At 37.5% G+C, this 26,889-nt stretch overlaps 1 protein-coding gene across 11 annotated transcripts in view; it reads left to right on the top strand.

The window, feature by feature from the left end:
- The window catches only part of Tle4 (TLE family member 4, transcriptional corepressor), a 140,183-nt gene extending 115,754 nt beyond the window's left edge, over positions 1-24,429 (top strand). For all 11 annotated transcript variants that reach the window (XM_046459719.2, XM_046459720.2, XM_046459723.2 and 8 more), the window contains 12 exons: positions 3,498-3,617; positions 4,505-4,558; positions 5,037-5,189; positions 6,516-6,648; positions 6,991-7,184; positions 7,680-7,756; positions 16,823-17,072; positions 18,133-18,380; positions 20,133-20,280; positions 20,507-20,657; positions 21,023-21,099; positions 22,713-24,429. In XM_046459719.2, the coding sequence (XP_046315675.1) occupies positions 3,498-3,617; positions 4,505-4,558; positions 5,037-5,189; positions 6,516-6,648; positions 6,991-7,184; positions 7,680-7,756; positions 16,823-17,072; positions 18,133-18,380; positions 20,133-20,280; positions 20,507-20,657; positions 21,023-21,099; positions 22,713-22,820 (1,713 nt within the window). In that variant the 3' untranslated portion in view covers positions 22,821-24,429. The remainder of the gene's footprint in view (positions 1-3,497; positions 3,618-4,504; positions 4,559-5,036; positions 5,190-6,515; positions 6,649-6,990; positions 7,185-7,679; positions 7,757-16,822; positions 17,073-18,132; positions 18,381-20,132; positions 20,281-20,506; positions 20,658-21,022; positions 21,100-22,712) is intronic.
- The last annotated feature ends 2,460 nt before the right edge of the window (positions 24,430-26,889 follow it).

Here is a 26,889-nt window from a genome sequence, read left to right on the forward strand (position 1 = left end):
GTATGTGATCAAACTGTAATGAAAAGATTTCTGTTTAATGTTTCTAAATTTGTAGGTTTGCACAGTGTTAGCATATAGCTCCAGTAAATTTCTTGTTTTTTAATGTTTATTTTTTAGTTATAGGTGGACACAGTATCTTTATTTTATATTTATGTGGTGCTAAGTATCGAACCAGTGCCTCACGCATACTAGGCAGCATTCTACCTCTGAGCCACAAACCCAGCCCCTCCAGTAAATTTCTTATAGTAAGCAATAGAACTAACCTAGCCAAGCTTTTAAAATAATAATAGAGATATTAGAGAAATAAAAATTCTAGTAAAAGCACAAACTGTCTTTATCAGTATTTACTTAATTTTTCCTATTCACATGCTCAGAAAAGATCCAGATGGATTTCCAGTGACTGAATGGTGGACTTCTAAGATTCATGATGAGAATCTGTGCCAAGTTCAATTTAATTCCAGAGCAATTATGTTATTAGAACATTGCTGATTACCCTAGTGCCCATTGTGCAGCTTAACCCTTAAATGCTAGTGATAATTAACTACTTTTATCATTTTACTAGCAAATTCCGGGTGTAACTCTGCTCTACATAAAATTCAATAATAAAACATTTGTACAATCAGAAACAACCAGCTTAGGGAAAATAAGACCATTTGATTGTACATGTATGCAGATAAATAAGCATAAGATTTAAATAGACATTACCATTTAGTATTAATTTTTAAGAAAGTATTTCATCATTTAGAAATCAATAAAAAAGGGGCAGAGCTTCCATGTTACCAATCCCAGGGAAAACCATTTTGCATATTTTAACTGTAGTGAATGGCATCTGTTCTGTGGCATTGTTCTTCCAGTGGACCTCTGCAGTGTGTCACATGAATTTTGGATTAAGATTGAAGAATGTGTTACAGGGGATGTTCAGTCATTTGTGTTCAAAAATATTTCTAGGCAGTTCTCTGGTGCTCACTATGCTGGGTGCCTCCACCCTCAGGGAATCCACAGCCTGAGGTGAGAAGTGGCCTTGTAAACAAACAGCATTTGTTGCACATGCTCTATTCCTTGAGTGAAGGAAATGTTAAGGAAACAAAGAGGACTGATTAATTCTGACAGCATCAGAGGAAGCTTTGAAAAGTGGCATTAGAGTTGTTTATTATGGGCAAGGATGATTTCAAAAGACATACTGAGTGAAAGGGCTTTTCCATAAGCCAAAAGGCTGTGGATGTGGTGAACATACATATATCTCTCTGGGGAGCACAGGCTGTCAGCAGTGATACGGGAGACAAGGTCAGTGGATTGGTGTGTGGAGTGAGGACTTTGTAAAACTTCTGTAAAATATTCAGAAATTTATCCTATGGATGGTAGGAAACTGTCCTTATTAAGGAGGAGTAAGGATAAGTGGTTGAATATGTCTTTGATAAATATAAATTTCAGACATATGGAGGACAGACTCAAGAGGGATAAACTAGATATCACAGGCATGACATGGGGTGCAGTAACTCGTGGATAATGTTTGTGTGCAGGCTTTCAAAGGTCATAAAAAACCTGATTGATTGGGTTGTGATATGAAAGCAAAGTAGGGCATTGAACCAAAGTAGGGGCATTGAACCAAGGCTTGGGATGAGGTTTGCAACTCAGTGGAGACAGAAAAGTCAAGTAGTCTACTTTTAAAAGTTGTTAGAGCCTGAGGATGTACCTCAGTGGTACTGTTTGCCTAGCATGTCTGAAGCACTGTGTTCCACACTGAGCTCCACAAAAATAAATTATATAAGTAAATCAATACATAGTAAAAATTGAAAGTTATTTAAATTGTGTGGTTTTACAGAAAGCATACAAAATAATGCCCCAGAGTCTTTTCTGATACTTAGCTTAAAGTCTAGTAGGATTAGTTATAAGGTTTGGTGAGTGTACTTTTAGAGTGTTCATATAAAATATTGTGGGGCTGGCACATTGGGGACAGATTCAAAAGACACATAGTCCTTAACAGTGGGTACCCACTCTTTGCTCCCATCTTCCTCTTCCACTAAACACCCACCCTCTAACAACATGTTTTGAAAGTTTAGAAAATGCCCAGCAAGTATGTGGCATCATGCTTCAGTGGAAATAAAATGGAACTTACATCCAAACATTCTAGAAACCGAACTGTCTTCAATAGTTAATTTAAAGGCCCTCATAATCATTGTATATCTTTATAAATGTTAATTATTACCAACCAAATAAGATAAAGCAAAAAGTTTTCAAGAGTTAGTTTTATATGAGATAAGTAAAGTTGTAAGTGAGGAGAGCTTTAGTGAAAAATTTTCTGAATTGATTTTGGATGCCAGACAAAGATGTTCTCGTGGTGATTTTCTTCTTCTTCCTAGAACGTTTTTCTTTAGATATTTTATTTCCAAATATTTTTTCTCCTACCCTCCAGAAATAGTCCATTCTTAACCAGGCTGGGTTAATTTCATCCTTGGGAGTTCTGCCCTTGTGCCCCTCTGAGGGACTTTGCTACTCATGCCTTTACTGTCTGTCCTTAACAGGGCATTCCTGCTCCAGACCTGGCTCCCTCTCACACCTCACTTTTATTTAGCTCTTCTGTTGATCTGTAACATAGTCACTAGCTAATGGTAGTTCCAGTTTTATCTTCTTTATCCATGGTTTTCAGTTTTCATACCATCCAAATATGCTCAGTAAACCATCTGGACTTCATGGCAAAAAGAAACATTATCTGGCTTCAGATTTCCTTGCTGGTGTTTGTTTTCTGTGGGGGACTTCTCCAGCTGGGAGCTTCTTGAAAGAGCATAGATAAAGGAAGATGGCCTCAGACTGATCTCCCCAGGCATGGACCCTTTTCTCTACTATGAAAGCCTGTGTGTTCTTCTCAGGTTTCCAGAGATTAAAATAAAAGGAGCAAGCTCTAGGAGTCAGAAAGGAATGAAGTTCATGTTTCCTGCCCCTCTGCATCTCCCAGGCTCTCAAGATGTAGGATTGAGTAAAATTCTGTAAATATGACCTTTATGTCACATGACCACCGTTTTTAGTTGCTCTGATCCCTAAAAATTACCTCTTCCTTTTTAAAGTACTGACTGTCCCATTAACCAACAAAAGTTGTCTCCTTTTCTTCTTTACCTTTTCTCCTGTGTCTACTTCCTTTCCCAACTTTGTGTTTAAACAGTATAAACACAAATGTAAGACCAAATTCATTCTAAGTTTATACTCTTCCCTGCCATTCTTTTTTTTTGTTTGTACTCTTCCTCCCTCTGCCTCCTATTTTCTTTATTCTTTTTCCCCCATTCCCTTTCCTTTTTTTTTTTTTTTCATGTTTTTTTCCCTGTATGCCTTTGTTTTCTTATTACTTTCATCTCCTGCCCTCTCTCCTCTCTCCTCTTAATAGCTTTGCAAGTATATACTGTGGAACAAAAGTTGTGGGGTGTCTCAGGCATTTAAAAAAATAAATAAAAGCTGTTAAATGGATAATCAATGCTTCTCAACCTTGCTTCCCTTTCTAATTCCAGAGCTCTTCAGTATCCCCATCAGCCAGTTTCCGAGGTGCTGAAAAGCATAGAAATTCCACAGATTACTCCTCAGAAAGCAAAAAGCAGAAAACTGAAGAGAAAGAAATAGCAGCTCGTTATGTAAGTTCATTTACCTTTGCTTTGGGGGAAGGCCAACTTGCATTGCTTTTTATCAGCAACATCTCTACCTTTTGATTATTACCAGCCAATACTAGTACACAGGATAATATCTTTTAAGAGAAAAAGTATTTATTGCATTTATAGCTCTGTCTCAGTTGGCTAGCTGAAGTCCTGTGTGTGTATATGAGAGGACACAGTGCTTCACCCAGCAGCTAATAGGAGATTTGGGTGTTCTATGTTATTTGTATGTATATTTACTTTCCCCAGTGTATTTCAAGAAGGTTGAAGTTTCTGTGGTTAGCTAGAAACTCTAAAGAGAAATGTAAAATCAGAAGATTAGTTAAAATGCCTCAGTAGACTCATGTGCTAAGGATGTATCAGATTTTGCAAAATTTAATTTGCAGAGATAACCAAATGTCTCTACTTTGAATTGAAACTCACTTTTCTCTAGTAGGGCTAGGTAGGTTACATAAGAAAAGATAGAAAGCTGAATGGAAACTGGAGCCAAGGCACGGCCTATTCACAGACTCCATGAGAAGTTGAAAATCTGGATTTTTTTCACCTCCCTGTTTATATGTCTACTTAGTCACATTTTTTAAACAGTGACAGACCAAATCATACCCATTTGTAGGCCCAATTTAGCTTGGACATGGGACTCTGTAGCCTCCATTTCAGAGTTTTTAGCAAGCCATCATCCTTTTTGTTAATCTGGACAAAGAAACCATTATCTACCTCTTAACATCACCATGAAGATTAAAGAAAATAATGTGTTGTAAGGCATTTAACATTGATATAGAGGAATTAATCTGGAGCCATCCAGGATCCAGGTAGCTTTTTTCTTCTTTTTGGCTGTGGGAGGAGGTAATGCTTCTCAATTGTCTATGCAGGACAGTGATGGTGAGAAGAGTGATGACAACTTGGTGGTTGATGTTTCCAATGAGGTATGTTTATGGTAGTTCCTGCTCCTACCAAAGACCTTTTTGTATTCATATTATTACCATCCAATTTGTGTTCTTATTTTTAAATAGATCTACTTGTTTTTACATAGTAAATATGTATTACTGGTTTATATGTTATTCATTATTTTTTGTTGCTCTTCTCGTCTGAGAAGTACGTGACATGTCTCTCTGACCACAGTGAATCTGTGGTCAACCTACAGATCTCATTGACAACCAGCTTCAAGTTTAGTAGGGTTTTGATTTGGGTTTTGTTTTAAATAAATACCATAAATGTTATTGGGGGGGGGGGGGGGCTCCATGCTGAATATTTTCTTTGGCATTGTCAGTGAAACTAACTTGTTACCTATTCCAGAACGTTTTGTACTTCTGTTAAATGCTTTCAGCTAGAAATAACCACACCCAGGGACGCCAGTGTCATGAATGTACTATGAGCATTATTACCCTTGGTGTTCCTTTGTAGGATCCATCTTCCCCTCGGGGGAGCCCAGCACATTCCCCTAGGGAGAATGGCCTGGACAAGACTCGCCTGCTCAAGAAAGATGCCCCAATCAGCCCTGCCTCCATTGCATCTTCCAGCAGTACTCCTTCTTCCAAATCCAAAGAACTTAGCCTTGTAAGCTGCTCTTTTCCATCTTTTTTTTTAATATTGCTAGTTTTATAATAGTTAGGTTTGATTTTGATTTTTTTTCAATTTTTTGTATTTTTCACATTTTTCTATAGGACTTTGATTTACAAATGTATATGTATATTCAGTAAAGTTTAATTGACAAAAGTATTTTTGGAGCAGAATGAGTTTACTAACTTGTCAGCAATTTGGTGTTTGCTTTGTGAGTCTTTTTGTAAATATAGGAGAGGGATAGGGAGAAATTGAAATATGTGTTAGATGAAAAATATACACTGGGGTTAAAGAGATGGTTTTGTTGCTGTGGTTTATGGTAAACTTAGTTTGGGGCTTTGGTGTGATTTTGTTGCTAGCTTTGAATTGCCAAACTACATATGGCTGCAGTAATTTTCCCTTGCTATCTAAAAAATAATCTGTCATTTACAAAAGTCTACCTTGATTTCACACCACAAGTCACAAGTGCAGAATTGAACTGTTCACAAGACAGGATAATCTCTCTCTACCTCCTCCTGTGGCTTTGTAATGAATTGCATTTTTGCATGGTACATCTTCTTAGCAGTTATTTACTTGTAATACATCACCAAAACAAAACAAAAACCACAACTAAATGCAGTTTTCAAATAATCTTTTGGACTGGGGATATAGCTCACTTGCTAGAGTGCTTGCCTCACGTACACAAGGCCTTGGGTTCAACCCCCAGCACCACAAGAAAAAAAAAAAAGAAATCAAATAACCTTTTGAATTCACAGCTGAAGGAAAGGAAGTTCTACAATTTATCTGCAAATAAGGAAGATGTACCTTGCAGAAGGCTAGATTAGGGTTTTGTTTTGTTTTTTGTTTGTTTTGTTATGTCTGTGTTCTTCTGGCCTTCTGGCCTTCTTTTTAAAATAACAACTCCTCTGAGTTCCTATGACAAGTCAAGCTCAAGTCTTTTCTAAGGGGACCTGTTAAACAAGGAACCTCTGGTGGCAAGAATAATTCACTAAGAAGTCCAACCAGTCTTAAACCAAAGACACCAGCAAGTTGCCCATCGCTAGGACATCATGATTTATCTTATCTATCACCTTTCTTTAAGCCTTTGTCTACTAGAAGTGATCTTCTCTCTTAGGTCCCCTTCAGTTCATGTGCTCCTGAACATGGGTCTGATTTTTTTTGCTAGATCTTTTTAATTAATGCAAGAAAAGATCCAAGCTAAAGAACCACTTTTAGTTTTATTCTTCCTTTCTTTATTGTTTTCCCTTTACTATTTTTAATCTTAATATCATTATTTAAAACCATGTTCTCATGGCTGGTTTATTTCATTACATCTCTTGATAGAATGAAAAATCTACTACTCCTGTTTCAAAATCCAATACCCCTACTCCCCGAACTGATGCACCCACTCCAGGCAGTAACTCTACTCCTGGATTAAGGCCTGTACCTGGAAAACCACCAGGAGTGGATCCTTTGGGTGAGTAAAAAAATATGTTTTCCTATGTTATATATATGTTTCTGTTTTTAAAGAATCTAAAGCAACTTAAATAGTGTAATACATTAAAAGTACTAATAGCCAGTATTGAATGGCTGTTAGACAAAGTTATTTAACCTATGCCAAGCCATTAACCATATCTGGTGCATGGTAGGTAATCAATGCAATATGGTTAAATGGACTCCTGTGAAGGCTTGGGGAATATTAAAATTAGTTCATTTGAACTGTGGATTGTAATTTTTTAAGCATGTTAGTAAGAATGTTTTCAATATTATCTCTTATATTCTTCATTAATCTATTTTCTCCTTATATGTTGGTCTTCAGCATCCAGCCTAAGAACCCCAATGGCTGTACCTTGTCCTTATCCAACCCCATTTGGGATTGTGCCCCATGCTGGAATGAATGGAGAACTGACCAGCCCTGGAGCTGCCTATGCTGGACTGCACAACATCTCCCCGCAAATGAGTGCAGCTGCTGCTGCCGCCGCCGCTGCCGCCGCCTATGGAAGATCTCCAGTGGTACGTTTGCAGGCTGTTATAAAACAGTGTATCAGAGCACAGAGGATTGTCATCCATATTTGTATGTGAGTGTAGTTTGTATAATGTGAGGTATTACAGAGAGGTATGTATTTGTAAATTAAGCTACATGTGATTATATCTTAAGGTCTGTTTTCTTTTGGAAAGTGATTCTTCTTTTCTCTCTTTTTTTAAATTAGTATTTTGGAGATGTTTAACCTATAAATTAGACATAGTGTAGTGAATGTAATTAACCTCTTGTTTTTGTCATGGACTTCAGTAATCATTAGTATAGTTTTTTTTCACCCCAAGTTTGTGACTGTAATATCATAAACATCCTGTCACTTCATCAATAAATATTTCTGTGTATCTAAAATCTTATTTTCAAAGGATCTATTTCTCTATGTTTTACAAAAGATATTGAGTAGGATAAAATTATAGTTAATAGTTAATATTAACTATGTTCACTTTTTTCATTTTCCCTGGGAAATATTCTAGGTGGGGTTTGATCCACACCATCACATGCGTGTGCCAGCAATCCCTCCAAATCTGACAGGCATTCCAGGAGGAAAACCGTGAGTACCTTTGTTCATTTTGTACTAATTATATACCAAGCCCAGCCCCTTGTTGGCCCTTTAGAGTTGGACAACATTGAACTGTTCATACTTTCTTCTTGCAAAGTATTTTTTATTTTCTCTTAGAACAAGAAAAGATGGGATAAAGTGGGTCTTGTACTTTCCATTTAAAATATCAGGCTTATATATGGAAACGCAAATTGCAGAGGCAGCTTGAGTAGTCAGGTCTTCTCCATGTCTATTGATGATTTTAAGGCGGTTCTTTGTTCAGGAAGCCTTGTTATTATCTGCAAACCTGGATGTTCAAAATTTTAACATGTAGGGAAAAGACATGCCAAACTTCAAAGGCTGAAACAAAATAAGGGCAGTCTGAATGCTCACTTCTGTTTCCGGAAAAAGTGGCTTGCTCAGTTGATTGTTTCTGTTGTAACTAGGCCTTTGAGTTATAAAAGACCAAACACAACCCACTGGTTGTTTGATGGAACATTGAACATTCCACTTGAACATTGTAATCTCACAATATCTCATTTCAGTCTTTATTTCACCTTTTTTTTTTTTTTTTTTAACTATCCAAGCACAGTTCTCTCTGCTGATTGGCTTTATATTCCTGGATACGAAGATTTCACTATACAGTAGCGCTGGCTCTGCCTTTAAAATCCCAGCTGGCTTTACTACTACTCTGTTTTGGGAAGCATCTCCTGAAGACCCTCATTGCCTTGTTAATAATGTATATATGTTTATCCTCATCAGTTCTTTCTTTGGCATCCTCTCTGTCTCTGTCGATACGTGCCACATACATGGCACCTCCTCAGTCTCTGTTGCTGTCCATACTAGACCTCAGTAGCAGCTTCCCTAGTGGCTTGCCTACCTCAGGACATTTACTCTATTAGTCTTTTGGCAGCACATTTTTATGCTGCTGACTGTCTCACTTCTGGTCTCTTAGATGCAATCTTTTCAGCATTCTGTCTGAAAATATCCCTTTTACCCTTCCTCCCTACTGTTCTACTCTCTTTATGCTTATTTATAACCTTTATATACTTCTCCTTGCTTAAATATTTAAGTTCTGTGAGAACAAAACTTTTTATGTTCAGTTATAGAATTCCAGTACCTTATATGGTACCTAGTTCATAGTTGATGATCACATATAAATTTATTCAAAGAATGAATGAATATGTACTGATTCCTTCTTTCTCTAGCCCCTCTTTGCTTGTTTCTTTACTGCTATGTACTTGGACACTTGGTTGTCACCTGGTATTTCCTGAGTATCCTCTTTTTTTCCCAGTGTGGCCTGCCCTCTCAGTGTTGAACATGTCTGACTTTGACCCTTTCTTCATTTTTCATCTGATCAATAAGCATCTTCGCTCTTCCTGTAATAAACTTCACTACAAACTCTACCCTAAACTTCCCCATTGCATCAAACGCAGTGCTGGTTCCATATCCAAGTTGCTCAGTAAATATTTGATGTATTAATAAGGGAAACAAGGCAAATTAGACGGAGTTCCTTGAGAGTTGAAGGTAAAATATCAATTACCATAAAATTCTGTGTACCTGTGTGTGTTCTGCAAATAGTTGTTGACTGGCTGACAATTCTTGTTGACCAAGAACTCTTGATATATTTGAAGGTGAAAGTTTGATCTATTTCACACGGCGACTAAATAACAAGGTCATAGGATTAATCAAATAACAACTGAAATACCTACAAGTTCCATGTGAACTGGTAAGATAAATGGAGGTGGGCCTTTAGGGAAGAGTTGCCTTCCCTTTTTTCTGGTGCTGCATATTTATCATTAAATGGTAAAGGTAATTAGAGGTTGCACCCAGAGCTAAATAAGTATATAACCATTAGAGCAGTGAAGTGAGGCTTCTTGCCTTGTTGGCTGCTGCCTTGAGGCACAGGTCTGTAATTGTATTGTCTGTATTTAAAGCAATAGTGATAGACTTGGTTTGGGAGTTGGACTAGTGAAAACCACTATAACTTTCATGGTACTTCTGAGCCTTGTGCTAGTTCCCTTTCTCCCTCCAGTTTTGACTCTTGTATTATAAAAATTTTAACACTTTTTTGGGTAAGTTGATGGATTAGAAGAAAGTTGAGAATTTTTGTTCCTGCAAGTGATGGAGTTTCACCTAATGCATTTGGCGAACAACTCTTCACCAGGAAAACCAAAAAGCATATAATATATGTAGTTTGGTTGGTGTGGTTGACAGAGTGAGGTTTCAGGAAAGTAACAGACCCAAGTTTAAATGTTGAGTAGGAAGGATGACTTTACCCACAGTTTCTTAACTTTGTCAGCTCCATTCAGTTCCTGTGTACCAGAGATGATACCTCTTCAACAAGAAGGAATGAGACTGAGCATTCTGATAATATGGTACATGTTCAACACGGTGCTTGATAATGTGGTGGCTATTTAGTCACCTTCAGTATCATTTCCTGTTCTATATATTATCAAGTTTGCCCCAGAGTATTATTAGTTTCTCAAGTACTTGTGCAAAAGAAGATACAGTGTGTTGTAGGGGGCAGAAATGATGAGGAAGATTGGATTGAGTAAATTGAATTCCATATGTTCTATTACTGGTATGTCTTCATGTAACAGCACCAAAACAGAAATCCACGTTCAATTATACATGTAGAGATAATGCAGTTTCATTATAGATTATTTGGCATAAAAGAATATAACATTTATGTGACTCTCTGTAGATCATAAGATACAGAATTATGAAACTTGTTTTGTGCATATTTTCAACAGAAACCCTTACAAAGTGTTAGAACATAACATACTAAATCACCCAAAAGCCTCATCACCACATATACTCAGAAGGTAACTGCCTTTCTCCACAAAGACTTAAAACAGTTGTGCATCTCTGTCCAAATAATTTTTACAAAATGAATTAGTAGATATTATCAAAACTTACAATGCATGCATGTCCCAAGTAATGAATAAAGTAGTATTTATTTGATAATTACATTAGATCCTCTTATTTATTCAGGTGATTGGCATGATTGCACAGTTTAATCTCTGTAGAACATAAGTGGACTTTCTTCTTTATCTGCTTCCTAAATGAGACTTAGACAATACTAATTGTATTATGGGATATGGCATATAAATGTAGCAAAAAGTTTATGGGTTTCAGGCTGCTCATGATTCAGAAATATTTTTGTTGTTGCATTTGTAAAGTTGCCTCCGATCTACATATTGTGGGGTCAGGCTCCAAATTCCTTAATAGGACACCCATAGCACAAGAGTTAATAACAAGAATCAACAAATGGGACTTACTTAAACTAAAAAGTTTTTTCTCAGCAAGAGAAACAATAAGAGAGGTAAATAGGGAGCCTACATCCTGGGAACAAATTTTTACTCCTCACACTTCAGATAGAGCCCTAATATCCAGAGTATACAAAGAACTCAAAAAATTAAACAATAAGATAACAAATAACCCAATCAACAAATGGGCCAAGGACCTGAACAGACACTTCTCAAAGGAGGACATAACAATCAATCAACAAGTACATGAAAAAATGCTCACCATCTCTAGCAGTCAGAGAAATGCAAATCAAAACCACCCTAAGATACCATCTCACTCCAGTAAGATTGGCAGCCATTATGAAGTCAAATAACAACAAGTGCTGGCGAGGATGTGGGGAAAAGGGTACTCTTGTACATTGCTGGTGGGACTGCAAATTGGTGCGGCCAATTTGGAAAGCAGTATGGAGATTCCTGGGAAAGCTGGGAATGGAACCACCATTTGACCCAGCTATTGCCCTTCTCGGACTATTCCCTGAAGACCTTAAAGGAGCGTACTACAGGGACACTGCTACTTCGATGTTCATAGCAGCTCAATTCACAATATCAAGACTGTGGAACCAACCCAGATGCCCTTCAATAGACAAATGGATTAAAAAAATGTGGCATTTATACACAATGGAGTATTACTCTGCATTAAAAAATGACAAAATCATAGAATTTGCAGGGAAATGGATGGCACTAGAGCAGATTATGCTAAGTGAAGCTAGCCAATCCCTAAAAAACAAATGCCAAATGTCTTCTTTGATATAAGGAGAGTAACTAAGAACAGAGTAGGGACGAAGAGCATGAGAAGAAGATTAACATTAAACAGAGATGAGAGGTGGGAGGGAAAGGGAGAGAAAAGGGAAATTGCATGGAAATGGAAGGAGACCCTCATTGTTACACAAAATTACATATAAGAGATTGTGAGGGGAATGGGAAAAAAAAACAAGGAGAGAAATGAATTACAGTAGATGGGGTAGAGAGAGAAGATGGGAGGGGAGAGGAGGGGGGATAGCAGAGGATAGGAAAGGTAGCAGAATACAACAGTTACTAATATGGCATTATGTAAAAATGTGGATGTGTAACCGATGTGATTCTGCAATCTGTATTTGGGGTAAAAATGGGAGTTCATAACCCACTTGAATCTAATGTATGAAATATGATATGTCAAGAGCTTTGTAATGTTTTGAACAACCAATAATATATATATATATATATATATATATATATATATATATATATATATATATATGAAAAAAAATATTTTTCAAAAGAAACAGGTTAAATAATAAAACCTCCAATAGCTGTGATTTGCTGGTTGGCATACAGGTGATCTAATTTGGTTCTTGAGAACCAAATTTTATATTATACTGTATAATGCAATATGCTTTTAATTGTGAATTCAAAGTCTAGTCCCATCCTATGAGGTGTTGAAAACTTGAAGATATTTCAAAGAAAGTCTAAGAGAAATTAAGGCAACATAACAACTTGTCCTCATTAGTTAGGTGGAAGTAGGAAGGCCAAGAACCTTCTTTAAATATGCTTGGTCTTCATAGAAAGATGATGATTTAAATAAAACAACCTCAGTGCACAAGTTCTAAAAAGAGATAATTGCAAGTGCCTATATAGTTTGAAATATAGTTCTGTCAGAATGTCTAAACTTTTCTCAGCTGTCTTCTGCTTCCTTCACCATATCTGTTGGATAAATTACTCTTTATTCTTGTAATTCACCTGCTGTGTGTTCACATGTATAGATGAATGCTATGTGCTTGTGGGAAAATGTGGGCCACTATTAGTCTGATTCCTTAAACCCTCTCCCTTCAGCCTTGTTTCTGGTTATTTGTTGGACTTCTTAGCTAGACATCCTTACACCTCAAGTTCATTATATTCACCAAGTACTATAGCATATTAGGCCTCCTTCCCAATTCACCCTCGTCTTTTCCCCATAACTAATGTTTCTGATTTCCTAATTCACAGAAACTCAGTTATTGGCTCTCTCTTCAAATCATGTTAGTTAACTCCTACAGGATGTAACATCCACTCTTACTTCCAACTTTCATCCTTGCACTTGGACTATTTCAGGTCCCCTAGTATTCTCGCTCAGATTATTAGAACCATTATTCCTTATTTCTTCTGTTTGTCTGTGTTAATCAGCTTTTCATCACTGTGACACAATACTAAGATAATAGATTGATAAGAAGGAAAGAATTGTTTCAGCTCAAAGTTCCCAAGGTTTTAGTCCATCGTCAGTTGGTTCCATTGCTTTTGAACCTGTACTGAGGCGCAGGAAATGATGGTGGGGACACATGATAAAGGAAGCTGCTCACTTCATGGCAGCAGGAGGCAAAGAGAGATAGGAAGGAGCCAGAATCCCAGTATCTCCTCAAAGGCATTCCCCCAATGACCTAACTTCCTCCTACCTGGCTCTTCCTCCTGAAAGGTTCTACCACCTCCCAGTAACTCCAGAGGCTGGACCAACCTTCAACATCTAAACTTTGGGGGAGGACATTCAAGACCCAAACTAGCACCCATTCTGTTCCGTACTACAAAGTTTATTCTTTGAATGGCTTTGTCCTAGCAATGTCCTGTTTCTTTTTCTTCAAAAAATCCTTTAATGAATCATATCTATGAAGTTCTTAGGCCAGAAATTCAGCTCTCCCCTTATAACATGGTAAAATAAATATCTACTATATTTTGTCAGACTGTGCTTTGGCCAACTCCTCCAAACACACTTATCATTGTTGAATGATTTTAGAAATAAATAAAATAAATGAATTCCTGGATTATACCCAATCCAGGGATTTCTCTGGTCGTTTATCCTCATCCTTTTGGAGTGCTTGTCTTCTGCTATTCCTACCACCATCTTCCTCCCTCCTTGGTGAAATCCTTCCAGCCTTTAAAACCCATCTCCAGGTGTTATAGCCAGTTTTGTATTTTCTCATTATTCCTAGATTATAAGGCATTTGTTGGCAGGGCCAGGTTCCTTGCCTAATTTCCTATCCTTAGCGTGGTGTTTGTATCATATAGTACATGGGTAGGAAGTACTTAACTACATTTTGGAGGCATTTAATTTTATAGAGAGAAAAATAATCCTCTGAGCCTGAATTTCTTTGATTCCTGGAAGTGTTGACTTCCCTTGCATAGTGCAATACTTTTTGCTAATTATACATTAAAGAGCTTGATAATATGTTTTTTCTAGTTCTGAATATGATATGTATACTGATAACAAAGAGCTGTATTATATCCTTCATGCAACTGGCTCTTGAAGTTCATTTGGCTTCTCTAAGAATAAAGTGCCAGGACAGTAGTAGGTGCTCCCAGAGTAGTTAAGTTGAAGAATATCCTAATGAAGACCTTGAAGGAAAGTGTGTGTCTCATTTCTTAACTATTTAAATTCTCAGGCTCGTTAGAGATTCTAGAGGGGAGAAGGGGATATCTTCTCAGACAAATTATCATTAAGAATGTATAACGCCATCTGAACTTGAAATAACCTTCCTTTTCTTTCCTTTAAGATTTAGTCTTCATGACCTCTTAATTGCTAAATCAATTAGCCTTTTTCTGGGTCAGCATCCCTTCGAATCTCAGCCTTTCTCTGCAAGCATCACTGCTTTCCCTTCCTTGTCTGAACTGAAACCTGGCTCTCTCCTACCCCTTCTCCTGAGTCTTTTAAGCCGGGAATGACCTTTCATTTTTTTCATATCCCACAGTCTGTAGGACCAGTGATAATGGTAATAAAGGCCGTGGTTCTCCTATGCCCACTTCCCTAGACTCACTCAGAATGGTACTTCTCTACCCTTTGTGAAAATTCTGCTTTCTTCAGACAGGTGCCATTTGACTCTTCCCTGTCTTTCACCCTGTTGGGTTTTACCAATTTACTAAGACTTGACACATGGCTTAAGAGTCTTCTGCTCAGAGCCTGCTGTTGTTTTGGTGACTCTGGTGTCCTCAGGGACAGTTCCCCAGTAACTTCTTATATCAGACAACTCATCTCTCATGAATGGCTGACCTAAGTGGACTCTGTTACCGCCAGATTCTAAATGTCTCATCCAGAATAACCTTCTCTGCCTCTACCCAGCCAGAACCTTTGAAGTTCAAATTTGATTCCCAACTTTCTATCTCCCACACCCTAGACAATGACTTCTCCTGTGTAGTAGGCCCTGACTAGTGACATGCTTCTTTATCCTACCACCTACAAGACATTCTTCACCCAGCAACCAGAATGGTCATTTAAAGTGTTAACTTTGTGTTAACATTGTTATAACATTCAAAACAGTCTCCTTTGTGAGTCCCTTACTCAAATCTCTAGTGGCTTCCCATTTGGCTCAGATTCATCACATTTTTCATAACAGCTAACAAGGTCCTTATATTAACATGTCTGCTTCCCCTCTTGAATTTCTGTCACTCTCTACTGAATGCATTCTGGCCTACTTTCTTAGTTCTACCCCAGGACCTTTGCATTTGTTCCTTCTGTCTGCACATTTTCCCCTAAATATGTGCAATGCCTGTGTCCTTCCTTCAGGCCTTAGCTCATGTGCCATGCCACCTCCTCACAAAGGTGCCTTTGACCACTCTGCACCTTTAATCTCTTTTATCTGAAATTCTCTATGCATGTTTAATGACATTCACTGCTACCTAATATAACATATTTAATATGCTTTTACAGTACCTGTTTTCCCCTCTAGGATGTAAGTTAGTATAAGAATAAGGTCTTTGTCAGTTTTGTTGATCTGATTCCCCAGTACCTGATAGTACCTGGCATGTATGAGGTAATTAATAAATTTACTTTCATCCTAAACCTCCCAGTGATTTTAATTCAAGCTTCTATCCTTTGTGTACCCAGAAAAAGCCCTTCACTTGGTTTATCTTTTGTAAAACTTCTTCCCATAAACAACATTCCTAAACTCCATGCCAAAATATAATGACGCCATTTCCAAAATGGGCGATGGCCCATGATAACCCCCAGGGAGCCTGTTGCTGGCATCTCCTGCCTTCAGAAGTCCAACCTGCATGCCTGCAGCCTTACATGTCCCCTTCCTGAGTTCAGTGCCCTAAAAATAGAGGTGAGTTTGTTGAAGGAGATGCTTTAACTTCAATTAATTGCATTATTAGACCGAATGCTTTCATAATCGAAGTGTTTTCAGTGGGTATGAACTGAATATGGAGATTCCAGATACTCACATGTATGCCTTTGGGGCTACACAGGATGCTTTTTTGGATTGACTAGGATTTGTGATTGTCAAGTCTGATCAAGGTGTTAAGATGGGACTTTATTTTTCAAAAAATGTTTGCACATCTGAAATTTTAACATCTGTGCTAGACACTCTTAACTCCTTAGAGGTTCATAATTTTAGCTTGATTTCTATTAGTGAGTCACTTGATTAGAAAGCTATACACAAAAATCTGTTATCAAGCCCCTCCCCCCAAAGGCAATGCAAGTTTTACAGTGCCCCTGAAAGAGTAGTTACTATATTTGACATTGATTCTCTTATTTAGTTCTCTGTAAGATATAGGTGCATTCTCTTCCATTTAGAAAGTAGAGCTAAGGTTCAGAGAGGCAAATAATAATAATTGATGTCACATAGCAGCTAGTAAACAGCCTGAGATGTCATGGATCTAATGCTCTATAACTTTGAAACTTTTGTTATTTTCACTGTAGTAGGTGAATTTGACTTATTCATACCTATCGAGTGGCATTGACAATGTTTTCTTTCTCACTACACTGAATAGTTAAATAACATTTTTTACATTCTCTTTCCTATCTTTTTCCTTTTCACTGCCTTAGAGCTTACTCCTTCCATGTCAGTGCAGACGGTCAGATGCAGCCTGTGCCCTTTCCTCCCGATGCCCTTATTGGACCTGGAATCCCCCGACATGCTCGCCAGATCAACACACTTAACCATGGTGAGGTGGTGTGTGCAGTAACCATCAGCAACCCCACGAGGCATGTGTATACGGGTGGCAAGGGCTGTGTCAAGGTCTGGGACATCAGCCACCCTGGCAACAAGAGTCCTGTCTCTCAGCTTGACTGTCTGGTGAGTGAACATGGATGAACCAGACTTAGACCTTCACTCAGAACACAGTAAGGGCTTAGTGGGAGAGCTGTATATGATCCAACCATAAAATACTGATCCTAGGTGGGTAGTTGATCTTAAAGACCTGTCTTCTTTCAGTTCCTGAGGCAGAATGATCTAGTTCTTGATGCATGATACATGCATATTACACTTCTCATTAATCCTGTCTCCCATGTTTTCCTGTCAGTTAAAGGGGTTTAAGAAAATTAGGATTTCACACATGGTTTCTCTGAAAGTGTTATTACAAATAATCAAGTGCAAAAAGTAACTTATATGTCATGTGGCAAATACTATAACCCCCATTAGCTGTTATCTTGGTATTTGTCCTTCAGTTGCATAGGAAGTTTCAGCCTGGTTTTCTTCCCTTATGCCAACAAAATCTTATGCCTTTTTTTGCTAAAGCAGAAGACTACGTCAATTAAACATAATTAAATGATCTTAGATTCCCATAACTTCATGAACTAGGAGGAAGTTTTTGTTTTTGTTTCTGTCACTTAACACTCCTTGATTGAATCTTGTCTTCAGTTGATCCTGCTTTATCAAACCCATGTTTCTCTTTAGTTATATAATGCAGGGCCAGGCAGAGGGAACAGATGTCCTCAAGTCTTTGACTCCTAACATTTTGGCTGTAGTAGCATGACAACAGCAGTGGACAGTATGCCAACATTCCAGGTTTAGATGTTTTAGGACTATAAGAGCTTCTGCAATAGTGTGCATGTGTATCTCTGCAAATGACACAAGCAGTTGGTTAATTTGGTGTTGGTGGTGGGAGTGGGTCTAGATCTTTGTGTTTTGATGCTAATTAAGATTAAATATCTCAGTATTAAATTTTGTAGATCAAGTTTAAGTACTTCCTTAATTTCATGTAATTTTCTAGCATTAATCTACTTTATCATTGTCATAAGTATAAATGGCTCATTAAACCAGGAGGGAACACAATACTTTTATGGATTTCTGCTCTCATGTTAATGCTGTTTTCCTTTCCTCTTGAGTAATCTCTTGATGGTTTTTGTCTCTACAGAACAGGGATAACTACATCCGTTCCTGCAGATTGCTCCCTGATGGTCGCACCCTAATTGTTGGAGGGGAAGCCAGTACTTTGTCCATTTGGGACCTGGCAGCTCCAACCCCACGTATCAAAGCAGAGTTGACATCCTCAGCCCCAGCATGCTATGCCCTGGCCATTAGCCCTGACTCCAAGGTCTGCTTCTCATGCTGCAGTGATGGCAACATCGCTGTGTGGGACCTACACAACCAGACTTTGGTGAGGTAAGTCAACAGGATTTGTTTCTAGGTTGTGGGTAGGAACTAATTTTACCACATTCTGCTCCAGCATTGTGTGTGTGTCTAAATAAATGGAATATATTTATTTTACCAAAAATTATTAAGAATGGGTCCATTTTAAGATGCTAGTGACAAATTATTGATTTAAAATCATGTTTTCCATATTGCTTAAATTATTAAATGTGAAGTTGTTTTCTTGCCATTAAACTGAGCATCACAAATTTAAATTTTTCCAAATGAGGTCACTTTGACAATAATGTACACAGGTTCCCATCATCTCATGAACTCATTGGACATCTCTAATTTACCATCTGTACTTGCTAACGAACCTCTATTGTTAATAGTTCCTCATTGAGAAGACTCAGTGGTACTATCTTAAGTATTGATGCATTTAATCTTTCACCAAAAAATATTAGCATTTATCATGGGTCCAAGCACTGTTTTAGGTGCTGCTCACTCTGACCTGGTCTACCTTACCTGTATGGATGGATAGACTGTATGCCAATTTTTACTTAGTAATGAGATGAGATTGTGTAGGGTCAATATTGGTAGGTAAATCTCTGAAATGATCTCCAGCTATCAGCACCTATCAGCCAACAAGAGTATGTATGATCCGTTAAATAATATGAGAAGGTTATAATAAACCCTGGTTATAAGGCAAAATGAGTATATAAAAAGAAGAGGCCTTTACTGTACATCTCTTATTTTGAAGGACTGAACTCTGTTTACAATTCCAAAAACAAAATGTTATCACTCTTGTTGCTAGAACTGGTTCTGACTCTTCCTTCCCCCGTGGTCTGTGTTGTACATTTTGCCAGGAGTGATTCCTAGGGCACTCTGGGTGTCTTTTCTTGTTCCTTCCTTGAGTTTGGCCTTTTCATTCTGCACAGATACCCACAGGTGCATTGAACCTCACTGGCAGGACTTATTTCCCCATGCCCAGCTCTCTACAGAAAGGGAAATAAAACCTTACAGCCTCTTTCATATCATACTCACAGAACAAGTCTAAGAATTATCTCTGATAAAGTTCACACACACACATTGGTGGGTTTTCTTTATTTAATTTCAGTGGGAGACTCTTTTCCATCAGTGTATTATCATTCATGCTTTCATGTAAGAAGAATTTGGAGAACTTTCTAAGTGTTTAAAAATAAAATAAAAAGTGTAATGAATTCATCATCTCAAAATTTAAATCCCTTTCTAAAACTATCTCTGTATTTATGGAGGATTAGTTCTAAGAACCCCAGAGAATACAAAAATTCCATGTATGTTCAAGTCCCTTATGTGAAATGACATAGTGTTTGCATATGACCTATGCAGATATTTCCACATACTTTAAATCATCTTTAGATCACTTATAAAATCCAAAGCAATGTAAATAATCACTACACATTGAGAATATTGCCAAGAAAAATGTCTATAGGTTCAGTACAGATACAGGTTTTTTCCCTGAATATTTTCAATCCATGGATGGTTATTAAGAATGGGTCCATTTTAAGATGCTAGTGACAAATTATTAATTTAAAATTTTAATTTAAAACTATGGATGTGGGACCCATGGGTACAGAGAACCAGCTGTATATGTTTCATTATTGCTTTGAATAATTAGAAAACATAATAAACCAAAATGAACTCTATTGATGAGAACTACACTGAAATTGATCACCAGGGAATTCCAAATTGATTTCAATCAAAAATTAACTTTTAAAGGGTTTTCCTCCATCTTGATATTTTCAGACAATTCCAGGGCCACACAGATGGAGCCAGCTGTATTGATATATCTAATGATGGCACCAAGCTCTGGACGGGTGGTTTGGACAATACAGTCAGATCCTGGGACCTGCGCGAGGGGCGGCAGCTGCAGCAGCATGACTTCACCTCACAGGTACTGACTGTATACCTGTAACATTTTAGAAGTTTTATGAAACATGACATGCTGAAAGATGGAGTGGAACTTTTGATTGTAGATTACTTTGGGATCATCCATGTTACTTTAGTTTCTTTCTGTATAATTCATATTATCTTGATTTCCTTCATAATTTAAGTAGTACCACCAGAAGATATAGTAGTACCTCCTGGTTAAAAAGCTTGTCTACCTGTTTTAATTCTAGATCTTTTCTCTGGGATACTGCCCAACTGGAGAGTGGCTGGCAGTGGGGATGGAAAACAGTAATGTTGAAGTTTTGCATGTTACCAAGCCGGACAAATACCAGCTACATCTTCATGAGAGTTGTGTGCTGTCACTCAAGTTTGCTCATTGTGGTAAGCAAGCTCCTTTTGTTCATTTGACTGTAAATCCGAATTTTCCTTCTGTACTGCTGTTCATTCATTCCAAGTCAGGTTTTTTGATTCATTAATGTGCCCCTCTTCAGAATTGTAGTACATCCTTATTCGTGCCTCCTTCCGTAGGATGCCGTGTAAATTTTTTGCATTGATCTACTTTATCCTTATCGTAAGTATAAATGAATCTTTAAATTCAGGAGGATAGACTTTATTTTTGAAGTTAAAAGAAACTTGTTGGTTACAATGGGATGAGTTTCTGTGAGTAGTTTGATGCTCTGTAAAACAAATCTCAGGTATCTGACCAACTCACACCAACACTCGCTTTTCACAACTTTTTCCTGTAGGCAAATGGTTTGTAAGCACTGGAAAGGACAACCTTCTGAATGCCTGGAGAACACCTTATGGGGCCAGTATATTCCAGGTAACACCTAACTTGTGTAGCAACCACGTATTTTGTGCTCACTCCACAGCAGTGGTTTAACCACATGCTGTATGCGTACGCTCAGATAATAATATATACATATGAAGGTTCTGGGAGTTTAGAGCTAATATTATTCTCAATGTGCAGAGAAGGAAGCTGCCTGAAGGAAGTTAAGCATCATGGCCACAAGCCCTGGAGCTGGGAATCTTCTCCAGTGCCTCTGAACCGGGAACCAAGGCTGTACGTGGTGTACCCGCTCTTCATGCCTTGATCCCATTTTACCTGTTAGTGGAGATTTTAGTAGATCTTTTGTGTAATTTTCATGTGTTTTCCCATAAATTTTTTATTTTAAAACTTGAGCATTTTGCTTTAATACCCTCATTAGTTCTTTGATTTTTTTTTTCAAAGATTGTTAAAGAAAAGTTAAATAACTGTCAGTTAATTTTATAAATTTTTATTCTTCCTGTTGACTCAGTGGAACCAAATTTTGTAGTTTATGAAATTATTTGTAGAAGGAACAAATTATAGAGGTGGTACAAATAAATACATGCAAACAGTATGTCTCCTCTCTTACTATAGTATGTGAGGATTTGGAAGGCAAGATAAAGACTCTTTTTTTAAAAAAATGTTCTGTATTTAGGATGGTATTAATATGGTATTCGTTTTAGAATTAAAATACATTTGCAGTTTCCTTGACTTAGTGATATATAGTCATCAATGAGTAGATCAATTCAGTTGAATCCAAAACATATTGAATGAAAATATCATGCAAAATAGTCTGTAGGACAAAAAAGTAGCATATTATTGCTGTCATGAAACTTGAAATTTAAGTATTCCAAGTATTCTTCAAGAGTCCTGGGTAAAATCCTGTGGGTTTTTTTTTTTTGTTGTTGTTGTTGTTGTTTATTTGTTTGTTTTGTAGTGAGCACCATTCAGTTACTGTTGAACCCTTTTAGCATAGTTGAACATTGTATACAAAATGCTTACAGTGGTATTTTTTTCAACTATTGTAAGTTTGTATTATATTTTTACTCTGGAAATATTGGACTTTTTACTAGATAATTTTATAGTCTCTATCTCAAAAGATGCAGTGTTGCCATTTTCCATGTTGCTTGTACTTTGTAACATCCCCCTAAGATGGTAGGACAGGTAAACTAACTGTACCTCTTTGCCTTTGAAGGAAGCTAGGCTCAGACAGGTTGAGTGATAAGTGGTATTATGTCTGCTCTTCTGCAGCTCCACCTAGATCCAGGCTGAGAGAGGTTGAGGGGCTTCCATACCACTAAAGCCCTACTCTTCACTGAAGAATAGGATTTGAAATAGGGCCTCGCTTCATCCTCAAAGCAGGTCATACCACTGACTTGCCTGCCTCCCTGATTTCCCCAGGGCAAGAGCTTCCAGGCTAACCTGGTGAGATGTCTCTTAAGAATGGATCTGATCCAATTCTGCCACTTTCGGGGATGCTGTAACTGCCTGTCCCCATTGAGGCTCCTTTTTGCTCCACAGCACACATTGCCTTTGCATCTACTGCAAGTCCTCCAGTCCTGCCTGTCAGTACTCATGGTTTTTTTCTTTCAGTATTTAACATTTTTGATTATATGTTTCTTTCCTAGTCCAAAGAATCCTCATCGGTGCTTAGCTGTGACATCTCTGTGGATGACAAATACATTGTCACTGGCTCTGGGGATAAGAAAGCCACGGTTTATGAAGTTATTTATTAAGGACAAATCTTCACGCAAATTGGACTCCTTTTCCTTGTAGCACTTTGCGCTCTCATCCTTTTTTGTTCACCCCACCCACTCCCACATCTAAAACCAAGAATTTCAGATACTTATTGCAGTTGTGGAGTTTAATCCCCTTCCTTAACCCCAATCCTCCCACCTCCTTCTCGCTATTGAATTGTGAATACTCATTAAGAACCTGTGATACCAAATCTTCAGCTGTCTGCTTGGAAGAACATGGAATAAGCATACTTAACAGTGAACGGAATCTTTAATTATGTATTATACCTGTAATATATTTATTTTGTTTAAAGAAGGCTTTCTAACAATGACTGACTAAATAAAGCTGTCTGCTCCTGCATTGATGATGAAGGTGCATTGTATTTGATACCCCTCCCCCCCTTTTTTGGTAAAGTGGGGGAAAGGAAGGTTTAAAAATTATCGATTAAAAATCTCACTAAATGTAGACTATTGACTGTATAGAGATGTGAAATGTATAATTACACATGGAAGCAATATGTTGCTGTGTTACTGGGTTTTTATGTTTTTGTTTTCTACTTATTTTAAAGATGTTTTGAAATTTGGCTGAACAATTAGAACGTGACAGACCAAGTCATATTCATTTGAGTTCATTTGGACAACTTTAACCAGTACATCTATAGCTTTAGATTATATTCAATAAAAGTAATTAGACTTTTTCCTTTTTCTTTTTTTTTGACTTGTTGACAAGTATATTTGTAATGTTTTTAATTCCCTTTTTTATTGTATTATAAACAGATGAACAAATTTAATCGGGCCTCAAAGAGAGAACTTAATCCATTCTGGATATTTTTGCCACATTTCTTTGCAAAGGGGAGATGTATATCTTTGGGCAGTTTTGTTGTTATGAGAAATTATGGGCTGCCTTGTGGTGTTCTCTTTGGGATCTGCACAGATAGGGAAGGACTCCTACTGCTGTGCAAGTCAAGTCTTTTACAAAAATAAGGACAGCAGAGGAGAGTTTTCAGAGACTTCCCTCTGAAAAATACAAAGAATGGACTCTCCTGGGATGAGGACTTGCTTTCGTTACCTCCGGTTCTTTCCATGTCTTAGTTGGATGTCCCTGAAATGGACACAAGCTGTGCCATTGTGCCAGAAACATTGTGTTATCTTTTATGTTGTTGTTGTTGCTGTTAAACTATAATATGTGACTCTTTTTTTATTATTATTTTTGTTTGAATGCTTTAAAAAAAATCCTTTAAGTCTGTGGATCTGCTGATGTACAGTGCCTTTGCTGCTATGGATCAAAATCAAAAGAACCGTGTAGATAAACTTTATTGTATAAGTAGAAAATTACTTAATTTCATACTAGAAATGGATGGATGCTGCAAGTTGAAATGGACTGTCTATTGACGTTCCTAATGTGGTAGCAGAAAAAAAAATGGTGTCTTAAGTGCTTAGTGTTTGATGTCATTAATAGTTTCGTAAAACTCTACAGTGTAGAAAGATTTTGATACTAAACTGTGCATTGTACATAGTTCTAATGCATTGTATTGACCACCAGTACTTCTATAATGGTAGATTGTTTGTGCATTCAGACTTTTAAGCATTAAACATAAATAACTTCTAATATGCCTATTTTTCTAATTCTTTGTTTTGCTGGCTTTAGTTTATTTCTTAATCTTTGAGTATACCACTCCTATATATTAAAAATTACTAGTTCTTTTCAAGATAGGCTGGTGGTAAAGCAATGTGGGTTTTGTATTGTTACTGTTTTGATTTTGTTTTTATTTTCACTTGAGCTAAAAAGAATAGGAGATAGAAGTAACCAATGACAGGTTGTCATCAAATATTTGAGCACCTCTTTGATTCATAAAAATACTGTCAAAAAGTCAGTCACTCAACACCTTATTCTTTCAGGGTTGTACTGTTCTTTCTAGTTACCATTTCTAGTAACCATTGTGGAGATTTAAACTTTATTTAAATTAAATAAAAATCTGAAATTCAGTTTACCAATAGCAGTAATTACATTTCAAGTGTCAAGTAGGCACATGTAGCTTAATGGTTATTGTAAGGGACTGCAGTAATTTATAGGACATTTTCCTCATTGCCAGAGGTTCTGTAGGACCAGCACTGCTTTCAAAGTTAGCCCTACAGACTGCTACCGGCTATTTGTTTGGGAAACTTTTTCCCTATAGCTTGCTGAAGTCTGGGGAAGCACCAGGCTTCTTGGGCTTCTACTGGTTAGGTTTATAATGATTCTGCCAAAGAAGAACTTTAAAAATTCCAAAAACCTGGGACTCAAAAATATGACACTTTTGGGGATCCACTGGGGAGCTGGGAGACCTGAGGTTGTCTCTGTGGCAAGCTGGAGGGGATACCAGCTCTAGGTGCTGTGTAAGAGGAGACCAGTAGTGTTCAACCATTTGGCTTGGAAATTCCACAGTGCCATGGGACATGCTGCATCACAGAATGACGTATAAGTGATTTGAGGCCTGCGAGAAATGACAAAGAGAAAATACAGAAGCATTGGTCATCTTCAAAGATGCATCTCTAGGCAGGTGAGCAGTGTTTTTCTTGAACTGCAGAAAGGAGGAATGTGGAATATCTGCTGTATACAGAGCACTGAAATGACTTCTGTTACTTAGTCACCTATACATGAAACCTCGGATTTGTCACAGCTTATATTATGTATAGTTCCAAAGATGTCGAGAGAGAGAATAGAAAACGGGTCAGAGGATGGATATATCGGTACACACCCGAAAAGGTGGGCAACTAGGAGGTAAGTAAGTTACAACAAGTTGGCCTTGGGCACTCTTGTGTGACACGATGAACCAGACAATGTCCTACTTAACAGTATCTGATCCTGGATATCTTTGAAGAGAAGGTGGCAGTCCCTCATAGAGTAGCTTCCTCAAAGTTGGACAGCAGCGTCACTATGGCCAACACTGCAAAGTTTCATTTCCCTTCCTCACAGAGGACACTGTTTCCACCTCCCCAAACTAGTACCAAACTATCCGTAGTACTTGCAGAGTTAGGTTTGGGATGATAGTGAGTATATACATGCAGTTCTTTCCATTTTTATTCCTTCATCAGTGGGTGTGTAGCCTTATTAAGATTTTTTTAAGCTGATAAAGCTTTGGAGTCAAAACTTGCTTTGGCACAAAAAGCATTATAATGTGCACAGTGTGTTTATATCCTCTAGGAGGGCAAAGTTCCTTAAAAAGTCAAAATTAGTTTTTGGTGGCTGATCATTCAAGTCTGATCCCCTCAATTCTCTTAAGAGTAACCAAAAAAATTGGTTTTTGAACTGAATAAAAAAATTGAGAAAATGCATAAGTGGAGCTAACTTTCTGAAATAAATGGGCATCTGTTTCCTCTCATTGCCAGTGTTTTATCAGATGAGATTTTTATATCTGAGGCCTGGCTTGTGCACAGAAGTCTTGATGTTGTAATTAGAAATTTAAAAGTAATTGCTTAGGGACTAGGGATATAGCTCAGTAGTAAAGCATGTGTGAGGTCCTCCATTCAATTCCCAGCAACAGAATAATTATAATAATTGTTTAAACCTTTCTTGAGCTTACCACAGGTTTTGCCCCAAAGTATGGTCTGTCAGAGTCTGAAAAACAAAGATAGGGAAAAAGTAGTTTCAATTGGAGAATAATCACATCAAGACAGAAGGAAATCCAGAAAAATGGCATCAAGATCTTCCCAAGACTGATGGATCAAATGGAGAGTGACAAACTCTAAGATCTTAAGTTTTTCCAACTGCCTGCCTCATTTTGGGTCAGTACTTTACAAGGTGGCTTCACCATTGGCAAGCTGCAAAAAGATCCAGCTCCTGGAATGGAGAATGTGGAAACTTTCAGCTCCATAACACCTACAACTAAAATTAAGCAGCCATGGGATATCCAGAAATTCAAACTTCACACAACCAGGAAATTCTGGGATCCTGCAGAAATAAAATGTCCATTGTAGGGTATTTGTTGACTGATATTTTTGGAAGGTGTGAGGAAATTAGTTTGTGGGATTACTTGTTCAACGTTGAGTAAGCAATTAAAAAAGTATAAGATTGGTAACCCCAAAATTA

Source organism: Marmota monax, unplaced genomic scaffold (assembly GCF_021218885.2).
Source record: "Marmota monax isolate L192 unplaced genomic scaffold, Marmota_monax_Labrador192_F-V1.1 WCK01_AAM20220418_F8-fsc00172, whole genome shotgun sequence".
Taxonomy (NCBI): domain Eukaryota; kingdom Metazoa; phylum Chordata; class Mammalia; order Rodentia; family Sciuridae; genus Marmota; species Marmota monax.